We start from the raw sequence: 18,019 nt of genomic DNA, 5'->3' as shown, positions 1-18,019 counted from the left end.
AGGCGTTAGTCGGCCTCGTACCCGACCTAAAATCTAACAAGTGTCTGTGCTATATACATATGCTAGTGCCGACTTGTGAGAGTATAAAATTATCGTCACACAAATCAATTAATTGTGCAGCAGACTGTGAATCAACGCCTCATACCATCTCGCAAACAACGCATGCAACTAAAATCGGACGCTCTCAACTCCTACTTCCAGCATCGCTCAGCGTCATATAATTCATAGCTTGCATTCAAAGAAAATGAGGCGCTCTCATTCCAGCATCGCCTTCCGCGGCCTTATTATCACTACTTTAGCAGCTCTAAGTTTCATTATAGATGTAGCTGTGGCAGAAGAGCGCCCCAGGCCCAAGAAAGTATTAGTAGTTTGCACCTTCCTCTCTCTGACTTTAAACATACGCACTAGTTACGGAGTTGATTTGTGCTCCCGCTCTGTCCAGCAACTTATAAATAACGCGGCCTTTTCTTGCTTTCATCTATTTATGCAGAGATCTCTCGACCCGGTGAAGATTCATGGCTGGCTGATGTACGCTTCCATCGGTCTTCTCCTGCCAGCCGGAATCCTTACAGCGCGTCTGATGAAAAATGCTACAATAAAAGGCGAGAGATACTCGAAGGCTACGTCGATAATTTTTTATTTGCATATTATTGTTCAGGTACGTTACTGAGGCGTGCTGGCAAACGAGTCAGCAATGTGGAAAGTTAGATGGCTTCGAAGCTCGCTGAATCTTGTCGTCATGAAGTTTCGGCACCCGTTAACCTTTGACGTGTATAAAACTGCACTGCCAGACCATTATTGACAGAGTTATTGCGTAATTGCAGACTGCAGGCATCGCAGCAATGACTGCAGGAGCCGCGTTCTCTTTCAAAAATTTCGGTTACAATTTTCGTCACACTCATGAGCGGCTAGGAATGAGCTTGTGGGTTCTCATCTGGGTTCAACCGATCATTGGATTCCTCCGACCTAACCTGTAAAGTTTTCTGACCCCATTGACCGCTAAGGACGATGCCTTAATCTGTCTTAGAATCTGCATACTCTTGCGCAAAATTGTACAATATGGGATAGGACTTGCACAGTTTGCAATTGCAATGCAGCCTGCGGAAGCTACGTTGTTTGGTTTTCTGTTAAATGCGCTGCAGAGGAGTACGTGCAAGATCTATCTTGTATGGAGTTCACTGGCTACTTGGAAGCGGAACAATGATTCTGGGATTTCTAAATCTCTATATTGGCATGAAGGTGTGGGAATTGATAACAAAAGAAAGCATTCGAACACTTAACATCGCCTTCTCGGTGCAATTGTCCGTGATGACATTAGTATATCTTCTACAGGATCGCTGGGTGTATCTGGTCGGACAGGGTTGGGGCTTAACACAGCCAACATCTCCTTCTGAACTGCAGTCGACTTAAGCTCGTCGGAAATATAGAATTTCAGATGAGAAACGAAGCACTCAAACCAGCAACAGTACCCCGCCATTTATTCTTCGTAAAACATTTTTGTGTCGTTCTTGGACATACTAGTGACGCGTGGGGTGTTTGCATAACAGTTGATTTTTTGGCCCTGGTGAGGAAGTGAAGGGTCTTCCGTGTTTTTCCTTTGTATTTGGTGAAGCTTACTTTGTTAAGGAGTCCAAGGTTGAGATCACAGATTGTGTTTAATAAAATTTAAGGTTTCATTTATAAATCTCAAACGTTCAGAAATTTTAATAAAATATACGAAAAACATATACATACATACCAACATGGGCGCACACACACTATACCACACTTCTAAACACACACACACACACACACACACAAACAAAACTCTCTCTCACAAGATTAACCTCCTCTGAAAGTTAAGGCACATGATCTCCCACCAACTTACACATGATTGCTGGGTAACTTCCCAACATGATAAGATCTAGAGACTTGCAGAGAATTCAAAGATAATGATAAGAGGGTATTTCCAAGACATCCAAAGCATGTATCACCAAGGGCTTTACATTCAAGTTTCAACCCTATGTTATAGCTTAGGTCACCTAGTTTTTATGAATCTGTTAATTCCGGCTTTGGAGGGGGACTCCCTAAGAACCCTTAGAGTCCTCAAGTGGAAAAACTACCCCATGTTGTTAGCTATTTGTAACCCAAAGCCCTGCAAACCTAAAGGCTACCAGCTTTGAGTCTCTCTTTCGACAGCTTTTGAAGGGATCAAAAGCCAAATTGTCTTTTTAGGTAAAGGAGCTTTTATGACCTTGGACTCAATTTGGATTTCTATCATTTTCAAAGAAGCTGTGCTTTTTGATGAAGAAATAGCTAAGGCAACTCTTCTCTTTAAAAAGGGGTTGCAAAGCTGGGGGGAGTTGTGGAATAGAGCTAAACTAAGGTGGAAAACATGGACAGAGATTAGGAGAGAGTTCAGCCTAAATAATAAAAGCCAATCACTTGTTATGGGTAGAATACAGCTTTGGAGTGGTAACTAACAGTGGAAGGGTGGATCTTTCCTAGTTTATAGTAGAGAGTTCAGCTAGGTGGAGAGTACCTCTTTCTTCCCTATACCCACACCAAGCAGGGACATGGGAGATCTTTGTAGGGTTCTTAATGACATGTGGAAACTTCATGACTCCAAAGAGAAATGGAAATTTAGGTTCTGTGCCATTTAGTCTCCTTCAATCCCAGACAAAATATCTTCCCTGATGTGGCTCATATTGCATAAATCTGTGTGGACCAATGTTAGAGGACTCAAGATTGGGACGGGTAATGGTAAATGTATGAACTGCCTCTCTACCAATGAAGATATCTTCCATCTCTTTGTGGCTTGTCTTGTGGCCAGAAAGGTTTGGAAAATAGTCCAACTGGAGACAAGTGAGCCAATGAATTGGAAGGCCATCTTACTTAGAGACTCTGCTAGGACAAAACGGGATACTTGGTCACCCCTGAGAGCACATGCACTTTAATTCATATGGGTAACCAGGAATAATCTTTAGTTTAATCAAATTATTTTGCAAGCTGACTTACTGTTTGTTAACTAGCTAAGCAGGACCAGAAGAAAATCATAGAAATGATTCACAATTTCAAAGCAGAGGTTGCCCTCTTCAATGCTGACTTATAAGAACACACTCAAAGCTGCTTTGGGATTGATAATTCCATGACCTTTGTAGTCCCTGCTGAGATCACTAAGTTTCTTAAACAGGTACCCTCCACACCTATCAAGAAGGAACCAGACTCACCTTGTGAAGCCCAGACAGATGACACTGACAGCTTTGGGGACTCAGAGAGCTTCAATTACTGTGACTACTTCAATGATGACAATACAGATGACACTAATGACTCCTATGTCCCCCTCTTTTGACCCTGCTGCTACTGTTTTTTGAGTGTTTTTTACTTCAAGATTATTGCTCAGAAATGTTTTGATGAAACTCTCCCCATGGGGGCTGGTTGTTCTTTACCAAAGAACATGTAAATATTCATGTTGATGATGATGATATTCTAATATAACACAAACTTTTTCTGCACAAAAAAAAAGAGATAGAATCTCATTTGTTTAATTGTTTCATTCTTAGGATGGCCAGTTGGACCCCACCAAGACCCCAAGCTACACAAAGGTGGAGGAGCTTGCAAGTGGGGACACGAAGGAAAGAGAGAAGGCCTAAGGATTGGGCAGAGGTAGGGAGGCTGTGGGATCAGGCAGAGACACGGATGAGTCAAGTTATTCAAAGGACACTTCGAGTGGTTCGGAGTAGGGTACATAGTAATTTACCTTGTATTTATCCTCTCTTCAACAATTTTGCCATAGGAATTAGTCAAGAAGCCATGAATGACATAAATGGGGCCCCCTCCCATACAACTAAGGATGGACGACTAGTAGTTGGTCGATCCTAAGGGAATGCTTTAAGATGTTTGCATCAACATGAGTGGATTGTACTACATAGTTACTCTTGTTGTAATAGCCATAGAGGGAAATGCTACCATCTTTTGTTGGGATTCGGGAAGGCCATGGCTAAAAAATTCAAAGGCTATGCATGATTGGGAAATCAAGATGATGACCATTTAGAACTAAAGATCATGATTATTACTTGACTATTAGAGTTGCAAATACTAAAATCAAGATAGCACCCAACACAAGAAGCATCTCAATTCCACCAGCAAACCTTGCAACTTAGAAGTAGGGGATTTAATTTTCTCAATATGTGGAAATGCATCTCATCGAGTTGAATAGCATCTTTGTACATGGGTTTGATTTGTTGTAGGTAGCAGTTGAGATGGAGGAGGCTCAATAAGCAAACAATGTGGCTTAATAGTGGGACTAAGACTGAGGACATTTCCTTGAATATAGAGAAGGAGAACAATAGATCATGGAAATCTCAAGTACCATGCAATAGCCAGTACTCTATTTTCTTATCCAACCAAGAAGGATTGGGAATTAATGAATTTATCCCCAAGCCTCTATAGGAGTTTGAACTTGGAGCCCTCACATAGTAAAGGTTATCCTCGGGGGGGTCACCATGTATAAACTCTCTATATCACGTGCGTTCAAGGCTTATTTGTAAAATCCCTTATCTGTAGATTTTTTATTAATAAAATGCACCCTTTTTCTATACGAATCTGTAAATTTTTTTTGAAATGATTTTAAATAATCCCTTATGTAAGTTAAATTCTATTAATTTTAGAAATTAAAAATATCCTTCTGTTGAACTCACGTGATAGGGTTACATAATATGAGTGACCTCCCCGAGAGGTTATCCAAATAGTCAAAGTGGCATTATGGCATCAAGTAAGAAAGGTTGTTCACTAAGTAGAAGGATGCTCTTTCTTAGAGTTCTAAAAATATCCAAGGAGTAACCCTTAGGATTTGTTGGTAGCAAATACCAAACCAATCCAGCAACAAAGATACCAAGTAGCCATAAAAATCTATAGAGAGTCCTGCGAGATCTGCTAGGACTAGATACCACTGGTAGTAGATACCAAACCAGTGCAGCAACAAAGATACCCATGATGCCCAATTATGATAGTCAAGTCAAAGTGCAATTGGACTAGTTAGTGCAAGGAAGATTCACCTATGCCATTGATTGAACTGATTAGATATTTCCTATTGTTCTTATGCCAAAGAAAATGGTGATCCCATCCCCTTCATAGTGGATAGCATACTAAATCAAGTAGTAGGACACAAAATGTACTCATTCATGGATCAATAGAATAGCTAGACCATATTTTCAAACATAGAAGAAGATCGATGAAAAATTGGGAGAAAATAGATGCACGGTGATGTCCTTTTCCCTTCAAAATGCAACATCGATTTTCCAAAGATTTATGGTAGACAAATTTTGACAATGCATAATGGATTTTCTTGCTATCTACTTCAATAACTTTTACATCATGTCGACCCAAGTAGAACTTTTAGAAGACCTAACGACTTTCCTCACTATCTACCTAGATTCTTTTTGCATCGACTTTCATATAAAATACGTATGCAAAGCCTTCCATTGGTGTCAAGAAATTATTCTCTCGTTAAATCCTTCCAAGTCTCTCCCTAAAGCCATCCAAGTGCATGCCTTGTGTGCCTTCAAGTATTTTGCTAGGCCATCATGTATCTAAAGGGGGAATAACAATTGAGAGATTGATGAGTCTTAGTGTATGGACGACCCATGGTCCTCAAGGAAGCAGACCAAGGATTGGTTGGATGACACTCCAAGGCCAAACTCGTCACTCAAACACCCCAAAATACCCACTGCTACTAAAGCAAGTATGGTGTTTGCTAATGAGCAGACCATCTTGTATTATGTCGACACTAAATCTAAATTATCCTTGGGAAACCTTTCATGGTAACTCACCCAACCAATCTAAATTTAGTACATTCTACTTGCAATAGAATATGCCACTAATTGCATCAAAGTAAAGCATTGAGGGAAAACATGACCTACAGTACTTCTTGAATTTTGGTTGAAGAACATCATCTATCAAACCTAATTGAGTTTGTTAGTGATTAAGGTACACACTCCTTTCATGAACAAGTTGTTCCAAAACCCTTATGATAATGCATCAAACCACCTTCTATCCCCAAAGTGATGACCAAGCTAAGGCTACCAAAAATTTCATAAAAGCCATACTAGAACAGTCAATCTCAATACAATTGACTCAGTCTCAAAGTTACATGCAATATTGTGGGCATACAAAGTAGCTCACAAAGCGACCACTTTGCTCGCCCCTTCTTGGATAAATTAAGTCTTGAAAAAGATTTTCACACATTGATAGTTTTGAAGAAGCATGGATACTAAAGTTTAGAGTGCACAAGGACACAAAATAAGAGTGAAGATACTACCTAAAGATTTCGAGTGTCTTTGCATTATGGGATTTTTTATACATTCCTTGCTCTTGCCATAACATGTGGTAAGGATTCTCTCTCTCTATACAAAGCATGTGGTAAGAATTTTCTCTCGTTATGTAAAATAGGTGGTAAGGGTTTTCTCTCTCTAAAAGCATGTTGTAGGGAATTCCTCTCCCTATGCAAATAAAGCATGTGATAAGATTTCCTTTCTCTATGCAAAGCATGTGCTGAAGAATTCTTCTCTCTAGTGTACCATTGCAAGTTCGTCTAGATCGTTTCTAGAGACTTTTTTGGTTATATATATCCTATTAGATCAATTGAACATTCTCTCAAGGCTTAAGTTATTACAATCAAAGCTTTGTCGCTACTCCATACACACATTGATCTCATGGCCACTTATCAAAAAAGGGTGAAAATTCCATTTGTTTACCCATCCATGGATAATAGGTTCTTTGAGTTCGAAGTTTTGAGCTGGCCATGGAAATGTTTGGTGGTTGGAATTCGGTTGGTCCACAATTGATCTTGACTTTCTTTAGATGTGGCCATTTTGTTATCGCAGTAGTCATTTCTTCTTAGTTGCAATAGTATTTCGTCGAGCTTCCCTTTCTTCTTGGCTATAATAGTATTTTGCCGAGCTTCCCTTTTCTTTGGTCCAAGATTGATGAAGTTGAAGGTCCTATGGAGAATTCACTTGTGGGAAAAATCTTTATGATTGCTTTCCTTAGGTGATTGTATCTAGAGTTCCTCCTATCATATTGGTTGTAGTAAAATGAGTTGTTGTAATTGGGTCTTTGATGTAGAATTCTATGTGGCATAATCAATTTTGAGAGTATCAAATATCATGGATACAAGATTGTGTGCATTGATAATGATTCCATGGTTGCTTCTTTCTCTTCATTTTGGCATGTAGATTTGTAATGAACAAAGAGCTCCAATGATCTTTGCATTTGATTAATCATTTGGTGATCTTTTAGGTGTGGCTTACTTCATTTGTTGATTTGTATTGATAGTGTTAATTCTAATCTTATCACCTTCCTCTTTTCCCCTATGCATTGTGGAAATGCACTCTTGGAGTTTGTTGACATTTATACAACAATCAAACATGTAGATTAATGTACGTCCAACATGAGAATCCATTAATTTGAATTTCAAAACCAAGAGAAATGGATCTTAGCCACACAAAGAAGATATTAAACATGTCTTTGAGAAGATCAACCTATGCAAAGGTTAAGCAGCCATTGTGGACAAAACAATGTGCACACTAAATTGGCAATGTTTCCATAGGGTGATACCATTTTTAAGTGTGTTTATCAAATCAACTGAGGATGGCCATGGCCCTCGAAGATGGGAATAGGATTCAAGAACACATGCTTTTTGATAATTAACAATTCAAGAGCAATCTAGGAATATATTCTATAAACTGCTAATTCACCAGCTCTTAAGTGCAATGCTTTAATGATTATGAAGGATGAAGTGAACTACATACAAATAAATAATCATAATACCCTTTCTCATTCCACAACACAAACTTTGAGACTAACCACAAAACCATTGCAAGATTTGTGCTTGCTTCTTTCCAACATCATGTTCTCTAGCTTCACTGGCATAGATAAAAGCTAATGGCAATTTTCAAACTTTTTTGCACTGTCAACCCATCATGGGACATGTATGGTACAAGTGGTGTAGGTGAATATTATCTTGCATAGCACCAAGCTAATTAACCTATACAATAATTGATATTTCTCAATGGTTGTTAAACTATCCTCATGGCAAGGGCATACCTCAATGAAGGACATGTGTCTTAGCTAAAAGAGGGAGACACCAAAGAAGGGGTCCCTAATGCATAAGAGAGGCATGCTAATAATGCACTAGCACAAGGGTTCACATAAAAGTGAAACAAGAGTTCATATGATGAGGAGTTATTTCCAAAAAGTAACAAGAAACGCACAAAATTTGATAGCCAACCAATGTGGAGATTGATGATGATGAGGACAAAGAGAGCATATAGGGAGACACAATTGGTTAATATGAACTTTTCTATTACTTAAATTACATAACAATACCTCTACTCTTACCACTAATAGAATCTATCTGCAGAAGTATTTGCAATCTTCAAGATATGTGCAAAACCAATGTAAAAGAAGAGATGTGATTCTAGCAAGAGCATATGGAGTCATTGAAGAGATATACGAATTGAGGTTGCATGCTTATTGATATGGGTCGGATTTCCCACATTTGACAATGTTGGAATGGTGACAAATCCTAAGCTTGAGAGGAATGAAAATGATGAGGAGCTCATAAGAGCAACAACAAAAAATGCTAATATATTCTTTAAAAACCAAAGGTGATTGCTTGTTGCATGCCTTGCAAAGAGATTAAATTACATAACAATACCTCTACTCTTACCACTAATAGAATCTATCTGCAGAAGTATTTGCAATCTTCAAGATATGTGCAAAACCAATGTAAAAGAAGAGATGTGATTCTAGCAAGAGCATATGGAGTCATTGAAGAGATATACGAATTGAGGTTGCATGCTTATTGATATGGGTCAGATTTCCCACATTTGATAATGTTGGAATGGTGACAAATCCTAAGCTTGAGAGGAATGAAAATGATGAGGAGCTCATAAGAGCAACAACAAAAAATGCTAATATATTCTTTAAAAACCAAAGGTGATTGCTTGTTGCATGCCTTGCAAAGAGATTAAATTACATAACAATACCTCTACTCTTACCACTAATAGAATCTATCTGCAGAAGTATTTGCAATCTTCAAGATATGTGCAAAAACCAATGTAAAAGAAGAGATGTGATTCTAGCAAGAGCATATGGAGTCATTGAAGAGATATATGAATTGAGGTTGCATGCTTATTGATATGGGTCGGATTTCCCACATTGGATAATGTTGGAATGGTGACAAATCCTAAGCTTGAGAGGAATGAAAATGATGAGCAGCTCATAAGAGCAACAATAAAAAATGCTAATATATTCTTTAAAAACCAAAGGTGATTGCTTGCGCATGCCTTGCAAAGAGATTGGTAACATAAACTACATGTTTCTCTTCTTTTGCACCATTAATGGATAGCCCTTTACTTTTACTCTTGACAAATTATTATTCTTATATGCTTGTTTTACCTAAATAATTATGTATTTTCATGTATGTTTAAGAGTGTAACCACACCCTAAATCACAAGATTTTTATTTTGATAGAATTATACAAAAGATCCAACCAAGGTCTAGCTTTATTTGAAAATGCATTTATACTTAGTGGGAATGGTCTTGTGTATTTTACATGTATATATAGAAAAGGAGCAACATATTTCCAATGCCATTAGTGTGGATGATCGTGATTGGATACATAATTATTCCTTAATGAAAATCTTGGTTGATACACTATTTAAAATTTCCAATGGTTTCATTTTGATGTGATCGGCAAGTTTTATTTATCGACAACCCATAATGTGGAATACTTTTATTTGGGATGATCATGAATGCCTCTTAGAGCTTCAAGATATATAAAATGGTCTAGGTGGGAGAGAGGTCTTGCTATCATAATGGAAGAAGCTAGAAGCTTTCCAAGACCCCTCTTGAAGATGGAAGAGTACTTGACCTCAAGGGAAATAAGTAGAACGACCCAAAGCAACTTAGCTACCTTTGCAATGGACTATAAGAAATTATGGATAGAGATGCTAGGGGCCTTCTCTAGCATTGGTATTCACCTCCATGTGATTGGACTTTTGCCTATCATAATAAGGTCTTGTTGAAAGGGCTTGGCTTGCTTCGGATTGGTATGTTGACCCCAATCCACAAATAGTTCTTGTTGGAAACTATTTATGAAATTCTTAACTTGGGCACCATTGAGTGGCACTAGATATTTCCAATTGACAATTAGCAATGCAAGGAAAAGCAACCCATTATGAGAAATTCCAAATTAGCCTAGATTTACATTTGCTTTTCGAGGAGGCTTTCGAGGCCTCTAGTAAATTGAGAGATCTATCTTTCCTTTTGGCTTTCCTTCTATGGCAACATTGCTATAAACAATGGAAGGAGACATTTGAAGCTCATCCTTCTTGTCCATGGCATTTTCAAGGGCTTTCAAGTGCAATCTCATCTCCTCCAAGTATACAATGTAAATGTCATATCACTACTACTATATGGTACTTAGCATATTTGAAATGCCAAATGTAAAGAGCCATTGACAAAAAGCAAGTTCACTAAACTCAAACCTTGGCCAACATATGGGCAATGTGCATACTTTGATGGCCATATGATCTAGGTTGCAAGGGACTTCTAGAGTACTTTCAACCAAGAGAAAATTGTTTCTCGAGGAGTGGAGAAATAACCTCTTTTTACCTAAATGCCCCTTTTGCATGATTTAGCATTGCCAACCACAATTTTGTTTCTTTAAAGCTTCACATGGTCTTTGATGCCATGAGTTTTTCATGCTCTACATGATGAATTTCCACCTCGAGAGTCTTTACTCTAGGTGGTATCTTCATACTTAATAAACCTTATTTTTTATGCCATGAGTTTTTCATGCTCTGCATGATGAATTTCCACCTCCAGAGTCTTTACTCTAGGTGGTATCTTCATACTTAATAAACCTTATTTTTAAGGCCAAGGGGGTTATATATACTTATACAAGCTAAGCCTTTTCCTTTATCATGCTAATCTGATTGCTAATTATAAATTCCTTGAGTTTTTCTTGTTGAATGTGAATAGGGGGATCATTTGGCAAACTCCGTATGACATGCTATACAATTTGCTCTATAAAAATGCCTAAGGCTATGTCACGGCTTTGTATGATCGTTGCTTGTGCTATAAATATCTATGGATTTGCCCCTCTACTCTTGAATATAGGTAGCACTTAAGGCACATAAACCTTGAACCCATGGAAGTTTCATGAGCTTTTAAGAGTTTTGTGGGAGACATGACTAATATTCAAGACACTCTGGTTGAACATTATGTAAATTGATGAGCTTTTGAGAGCAATTAGGGGCATTCAGACCACCATTAATAAGCTCTAACACAAAGCATAGCTCACTGTCAAAAGCTTGCCAAGGAGCATTACTTGATTTCTTCAAATGCACTAACTCACATTTGACACCAAAATGCCACAAAAAAGATGCTAGAAAATTCATTCAGCATTGGGCATGTGCTCAAGCGCAACCTTTTTACTTAAAAGAAGTAAATTCCTACTAACACCAGTAAATACCCATTTAAAATCTATTGATTCATATCTACAGTGCAAATAAAGATGCTGTACTAATGCACTGGTGACATCAAGACCTGTATAAGATTCTGAAAACGAATTTTGCACAATATGCATGGTCTTTGAAGTACCCCTAGCACCACGAATGGCAAGATGCTTACTCTGTAGATGGAAAAAAATGACACACATTTCGCAACCACATTATACAAGACTCAAGCAGCATGTAGCTAGCTGCTGTATACACACCCAGCTATGGGTCTTTACCAGATGTCATCAAATGAACACACTACATTATTGACCACAGGTCCACATGAATGAATGACTCAATTCTAACCTAGCAAAAATCATCACCTTCGTACAAAACCTCTTTTGAATAGTTGACAGTCGCAGCAGCCGCCTACGGATAAGCCCGAATCAACAGGCCATTCAGAAAAGATCAAGGGCCCTCTTCTGCATATCTTGCTTCCACTTCGGCAATTCATAGAACTGCTTAATGTCCATTCCAAATACTCTCGTGAAGTCTTCAGGAGAAAGATAAGACTGAGAAATAGAAAGCGACACAGGACATTACAAATCTCACAGAAACCAGACGACATCCTAGATCTGATGACTGAAATGCAGCTCTGATTTTCTTATATTGTAAGATACACCAATACCTCTATTCCTAAGCCTCACTGTTCTAAAACTTCCATGAACTAGAACCCTTCCATGAACAAGGTATCATAAAGATCTTTTGTATCCTAAATTTATTTCAACAGACTGGTGCTTACCTCTCTCTTTTTTGGATCTATTCCAGGAGCTGGATCAGCAGATCTCGTTTTGAGTCTCTCGTAGCTAATAAAAGCGGAGTCCTGTACCCCATCTCCTCCATTCTGGCTTCTTTCAACATTCTCTGACTCATTGCCATCTGTAGGGATGTCCTGTTCCTTTACTATGACATATGTTTCTCCCTCATCCAAGGTTGATTCTACATGTTCAGAAATGCTCCACAAGTTTATTTTAAACTTCTTGAAAATTAAGCATTTTCTAAGTGTTTTTTGTTGCTTTGATTAAAGATAATGCCAACAAACAAAACATAATGGCTCAAATACAGTATTTCAGACATCAACTACCTTCTCTACTCGGTACTTTTTGTTCCTCCTTTGGTGGAAGGTTGTCTAGAATTTCAGGCGACGGAAGCCTGACCTTTATAGGTTTCATAAATGTAGGTCTTGGAATGTCTGCGATGCTAGCAGTGTTCAAAGAGGATGATAAGGCAGCTAGAGCTGCGGCCCTTTGTGTGGCCCCACTGGCTTCCGTGTTACCATGTGCCACTGTATGTTTTGAGGACACCTTTCCAGTGGAGCCGGTCTCTATTTTCTCAATGGTTGCTGTGCGCCTCTTTGGGCCCTAAAAGTTATCATGCAGTAGTTCTTTTAGCAGTATAAAATCAAAGAAAACATAATTTAGGAGACAGATTATATTCATAAATGTGTTTTGGGAAGGTCTCGCCTGTAACCGACCTCTGAGACTGGTGTGGGTTGCCCTAACAGAGCAGTGAGTCTTTTCTGAAAAGAATCCCCTTGCACCTGAAATTAAAATTCATACTTTTGACTTGATGCCTCCTTATTTAACAGAATCAGGCTAGGCAAAAGAAAAAACGAGAACATGTGGAAGGAGAAAGAAACGAAAGGCTACTCAACCCATTCTCATTCAGGTTTGGGGTCTAGAAAACAAAGCATGTTCAGTAAGCAAGCTATTAGTGGTTCTTAAATGAGCGATCCTGACCAAAAAAGTCGCCTGTCTATGGCCTCCCTTATAATGATGAAAAAGAACTCAGGTGTTCCAAATGTTTAGCATTCAGGAATATAGATTATAGCAAGGTGAGCATGTTGCATTCAGAATCCTTGTCTTGCATAGCTCACCATAAGTTAGAAGAAGGAAACCCTGGGTTTAAATTATAACTTTAATTAGACATTTTCTCTTTGTTAAAGCTACTTACAGCTGCTTTTGCTGGGTCCCAATCATCGAAGTACATTGTAAAGAAGAAGGGCTCATTCCCCTCTGTAATCTTGAACATTGGGACATCCTGAGGAAGTCCTTCAAGTGCCGCTGCCCGTTCCAAGTATTTCTGCAACCTCTTACTTCACATACTGAGTACTTCTTGACTAAAAATTAAAAGCTCGATGGACAACAAAGTCTTGTCCAACTAACCTGAGCAATATCCAAGGCCTGTTGCTTCTCTTTAGAATCACAGTGTTGACCAACCCAAGCAAAAATTTCAGTGTATGTATCAAGAATCATCACATCTTCACTGAGCAGGTCGTCCTGTGAAAAATTGAATACTTCTGTGACCTAAAATAGTCGACAGGGGAACAAGTCAGAACCTGGAACAAGAAGGACAAATACTTAGAAACAGAAGTAATACGATATTCTGCAATCCTAATGAGACCCATACTCCCCAGAGAATCTTTACCTGCAGTTTATCTGTCTCATAAGGATCATTCGCCCATAGTCCAGTAAAGGTCAGCATCAAAACAGCAAAGGCTTGTTAGTTTCAAATTTCAACATAAGGAACCTTTTTTTGAGGCAGTAACTTCGTCAATATTCCAATTCTGCAAGATCATAGATCCTTCTTTCAAACTCGTTTTAAAGACCTTTGCTAAGCTTTCAGAGCTGTCTTCTTAAGCTAGCTCACATTGGCAGATTGAGTTAGTTTATAAAGGAACACATCCTCCTTAAAATCAGTGCACAGGCAAAGATAGGTCTCTTTAACAGCTGCATACATACGGTCTACATATATCGCCCTGCATTCTAGCATCATTTCTATTGTGTTTCATCTGTCTATATTGTCCTTTATTTCCATGAAACTTGGCTGCATCAGAATTTCTGGAAAATGGCCAAAAGAACGCACCCTTCACAAAGGTGCAAGCAAACAGGCGAGAATCTTTGCCAGTTTCCTTGGATTCACGATGATTTGCATAGCTCTGCTTCCCACCCAATGGATTCCAAAATGCTGCTGGTTCTGATCCTTCTTTTAGTACTTTAGCAGGTGTTCCCGGCTATATCAGTTTGCCCCCGACCCCAACAAAACAAGCCAACCAACCAACCCAACAACACAAGGAAGTAAGTATATAGCACTGCATTCCCCAGATAGAAGATGACTAAAACAATAAGTAAGCAATTGTGTGGTTGTTGGATCTACCTATCATCTAATTCTGAACCAAAGCACAAGTAAAGCCTTCTATTAGCAGCTTAACAACAATAAAACACTGATTGGATGTCAGCTCAATCTCACAGGTATGCATCTCTGACTGGATTGCTAAGACAAGAAGAACTGAAACATTCCAACGAGAAAAAATGTTTCTACTATTTTCCTCAACCCTTTGAACAATACGTTTATATCCTGCTCATAGATAATTTTCCCTTTGAAAGGAGCATAGGGAAACTTAAAGATATGACACTATAAATGAAGGCTTCTGGACATACCTTCAAAGATTCTGCCATTTTTGCAGCTAATTGTTGCTCTTCTAGAGTGCTTGCATTTCCATTCCATATGAAAACTGAAGTACCGGTTTGCAAAATGTAGCAATAAGATGAATTCAAGCAAGCTGCATCCTGAAGCACGCACAAAAGAACACATGTCAACTTGACAATACAATGTGTCTGCAGCATCACTTGCAATTTGTGAGGGCAATCATCTCAGTAAGGCTGCCTGCCAGTTTGATATAAAAAGACACAATTGGACACCCAAATACATTTACATTTTGAGCAGGTTTTATAAATTCCTTGGGAGAGGGAAACTGCAATTAAGAAACATACACTGTTCAGACATCCTTGTTACATGTCCAAAGCCTCAAAAAACAATGCTGATTCCTCTTATTCTAAGAATTCAGTAACTTAATGGTAATGCTGATACATTCAAAGTTACAAGTGGGCAATATTTAGTCCTTGATCCTTCTCTTGTAACATTGTTAGCAGTCTCAACTAGCTTCAAGGAGCTAACACACACAGCCAAAAAACTAGCTGAGCTCCCTTGAATGTGCTTTCAAGGAGGGACAGTGAAGGGTTCCAGCAATCAATGTTCTTTAATGGCTCGTAATCCCTTTTCAGAGAAAAATGCAGCACCTTTGTCCCACTACATTGCTCCATTTTGGGTACAATTCATACATATCAGCTATGGTGGCTTGGATGTATCAACCACAGCTTATGCCTTTTTTTATCAAAAGACATTAATAGAAAAGGCCTAGAGCAAGAGAGAGAACCTTTCCTCTTTGAGATATCATCTCTCTAGCGATGCAAACCTGCTTCTTTGTGATGCCCATGTTTCTACAAACTCTTGCTAACTGCAAGTATGCCATTCTAGCACCAACTCACAAGGGGACAGGAACATGTGAAGCAATTACCACAGAGACAGTATGCTGGAAGTGGAAGTATGTACACACCACAAGAGACAATCGACATAATAGATCTAAATGCACACAAGAAAAACTCAAGAAAGATGCTCAACCCAAATTAATGTACTGTTGCACAAAATGGGTGAAACAAACTGCAAGTACAAAACTGCATATGAGACTACTCCATTGAAGTCCAATAGTTGAAGGGCTTGGGCACCTAGCCATCCTATTTATGATGATGGGAAAAGTAGGTCTGGCTAACTTTGTAGGAAGTCCTTCCTTCTCTAACCAAATGCCCCTCCACCCATAAGTGGCCTTGGTCAAAGTATGCTAAAATGACAACCTCGTGTCCATTTTCAGAGCGTCCTTTCAACCATATCGATCAGAGGAAGAACATGAATCGGATACAAGCCCTTGTTATACCAACATGCCCTGTAATTATCCCCTTAAAATGGCCTACAGTCCTGTGGCATGCCTTTGCCTTCATCTGGGAACCTACACACGAAAATTTAATCTTTATCCCAACCCGTGGGATACTGACGGATTCCAAAATCCCTGTTCAATCGAAAGTTATCATCTAGATGTCGAAGAACTCTACATAGATTTCTTAGCTCTTTGACTGAATCATGTACTCTCTCTCTCTCTCTCTCTCTCTCTCTCTCTCTCTCACACCATACACACAAACGTGTGTGTGTGTGTGTGTGTGTGTGCATGCGCGCGCAGGAAACTCTAGGATCGATTAGAGGATTGGACATTGACTTCCCTTGGGTCCTCCTCTCATCCTTTGAGGCTATCTCAAATTATTGTGCCTGCATTATACAAAATCCTTTTGCCTTAACCCTGGGTTTCAGAAAGGGGTAATTCTCTTTGGCAAATGCATCGGCCAGCTAAGTGGTGGAGGAAAAGACTGCGGCAACTTTGGGCATATAAGGTTCCACTTCGACAATAGGTTTTTTTATGGCGAGTGCTTCTAGGAGTTTTTCCATCTGGACAATTACTGGCCCATAGGCACATTGCTCCTGCTTCATGTCGTCAGTGTCTAACTTCTCAGGAGACTGTGCCTCATTTATTCTAGCATTGCCCGTCTTCTCCACAGTTTTTGGATTCTCTTCGACAGCGGCTACGAGTGAGATTCCCGACTCTTCTCTTCGAAAATTTTTTTTGGCTCTTTGGTTTTCATCCACAGTGACCGGAGTTTCATCTTTTCTTTGTTTGGGCTTGCTATTGGGCACTTTGGACTTTATGGATAGAACGCAATTCTAAAGTCTTTAGTGATCCCAATTTTTCTTTGTTTGCTTTCTTTAAGCGTTCTCTGCGATGTGCACTTGCATGTTACAAGAATTTGATATGTTATGGTGTCCATGTCAAAGGGCTTTTCATGTGTGTGTACGGGGTTGCATGCAAGCGTTAATGTGCATGCTAATGTGTGTGGAAATTGTGTGACTAAAGGTCCAAAATGTGCATTTAATGTGATTTGGGGGAAATGTCTTGAGAGTGGTAAAATGTCATTGATGAGGTGGCAAATTAGGCTTAGGTGGCTGGACTGATTGGGAAGGCATCCTGCTCATGCGAATGTGGCTACATGAGGAAGAAGGGGAGCTTCTAGATAGCAACGTGGCGGCTAGGAGCTGAACGACCGGAGCTTGCTGGAAGGATCATTAGGCTGTATTTGACGAGGGGCTTCTGGAAGAGTTGGTGGTGGAACGACCAGAGAGGTTGGAGAGGCTCGCAGTTGTTGATGGGAGGTCGTGCGTGAGCAGGAAGCTGAAACCTGTGCATGAAGACATCGTGTGTGTGACGAAGAGAGCTTTGTGAGTCAAGGAAGCTGTGGTGGTGATTGTGTACGTGATGGGTATGGGATTTCGACTGCAGGAACTTGGAGTATATGGGCTCCAGGTGCTTCGTGTTGACGAACTTTGTGGCACAGTTGGCTCTAGCTGGTGGAGTCTTGTAGCAAACTATGTGGCAGTTGCTTGAGGTGCTTCTGCTAGCTGGAGGTTCAGAGCGACGCAGAGGCCTGTGAGCGACATAGAGTATGCACCATGCGCTTCTTGGTTTCGTGGGGAAGGCATCGCTACTACACAAGCTGAAGGACCTTGAAGAGGCGTGAGCTCCATGAGCTCTA

General features: G+C 39.5%; 2 protein-coding genes across 3 annotated transcripts in view; one reads left to right on the top strand and one right to left on the bottom strand.

The window, feature by feature from the left end:
* Window positions 1–244: 244 nt before the first annotated feature.
* LOC147903556 (cytochrome b561 domain-containing protein At2g30890-like) lies at window positions 245–1,410 on the top strand. The gene is made up of 4 exons (XM_087372083.1): window positions 245–358; window positions 491–658; window positions 825–973; window positions 1,143–1,410. The coding sequence occupies exons 1-4, from the start codon at window positions 245–247 to the stop codon at window positions 1,408–1,410; spliced, it is 699 nt and encodes a 232-aa protein (XP_087228209.1).
* Window positions 1,411–11,546: 10,136 nt separating this feature from the next.
* The window catches only part of LOC147903555 (villin-2-like), a 50,109-nt gene continuing 43,636 nt past the window's right edge, over window positions 11,547–18,019 (bottom strand). For both annotated transcript variants that reach the window (XM_087399785.1, XM_087399793.1), the window contains exons 15-23: window positions 14,987–15,115; window positions 14,412–14,559; window positions 13,974–13,984; window positions 13,712–13,852; window positions 13,500–13,628; window positions 13,021–13,086; window positions 12,631–12,907; window positions 12,289–12,485; window positions 11,547–12,058 (exon numbers count right to left, since the gene is read on the bottom strand). In XM_087399785.1, coding sequence (XP_087255911.1) covers window positions 11,945–12,058; window positions 12,289–12,485; window positions 12,631–12,907; window positions 13,021–13,086; window positions 13,500–13,628; window positions 13,712–13,852; window positions 13,974–13,984; window positions 14,412–14,559; window positions 14,987–15,115 — 1,212 coding nt within the window. In that variant the 3' untranslated portion in view covers window positions 11,547–11,944. The remainder of the gene's footprint in view (window positions 12,059–12,288; window positions 12,486–12,630; window positions 12,908–13,020; window positions 13,087–13,499; window positions 13,629–13,711; window positions 13,853–13,973; window positions 13,985–14,411; window positions 14,560–14,986; window positions 15,116–18,019) is intronic.

Source organism: Dipteris shenzhenensis, chromosome 3 (genome assembly GCF_047967505.1).
Source record: "Dipteris shenzhenensis isolate YYH24624 ecotype China chromosome 3, Dip_SZ_1.0, whole genome shotgun sequence".
NCBI lineage: Eukaryota > Viridiplantae > Streptophyta > Polypodiopsida > Gleicheniales > Dipteridaceae > Dipteris > Dipteris shenzhenensis.
Note: the sequence above shows the minus strand (reverse complement) of the source record. Positions and strands in the feature narration are given on the sequence as shown.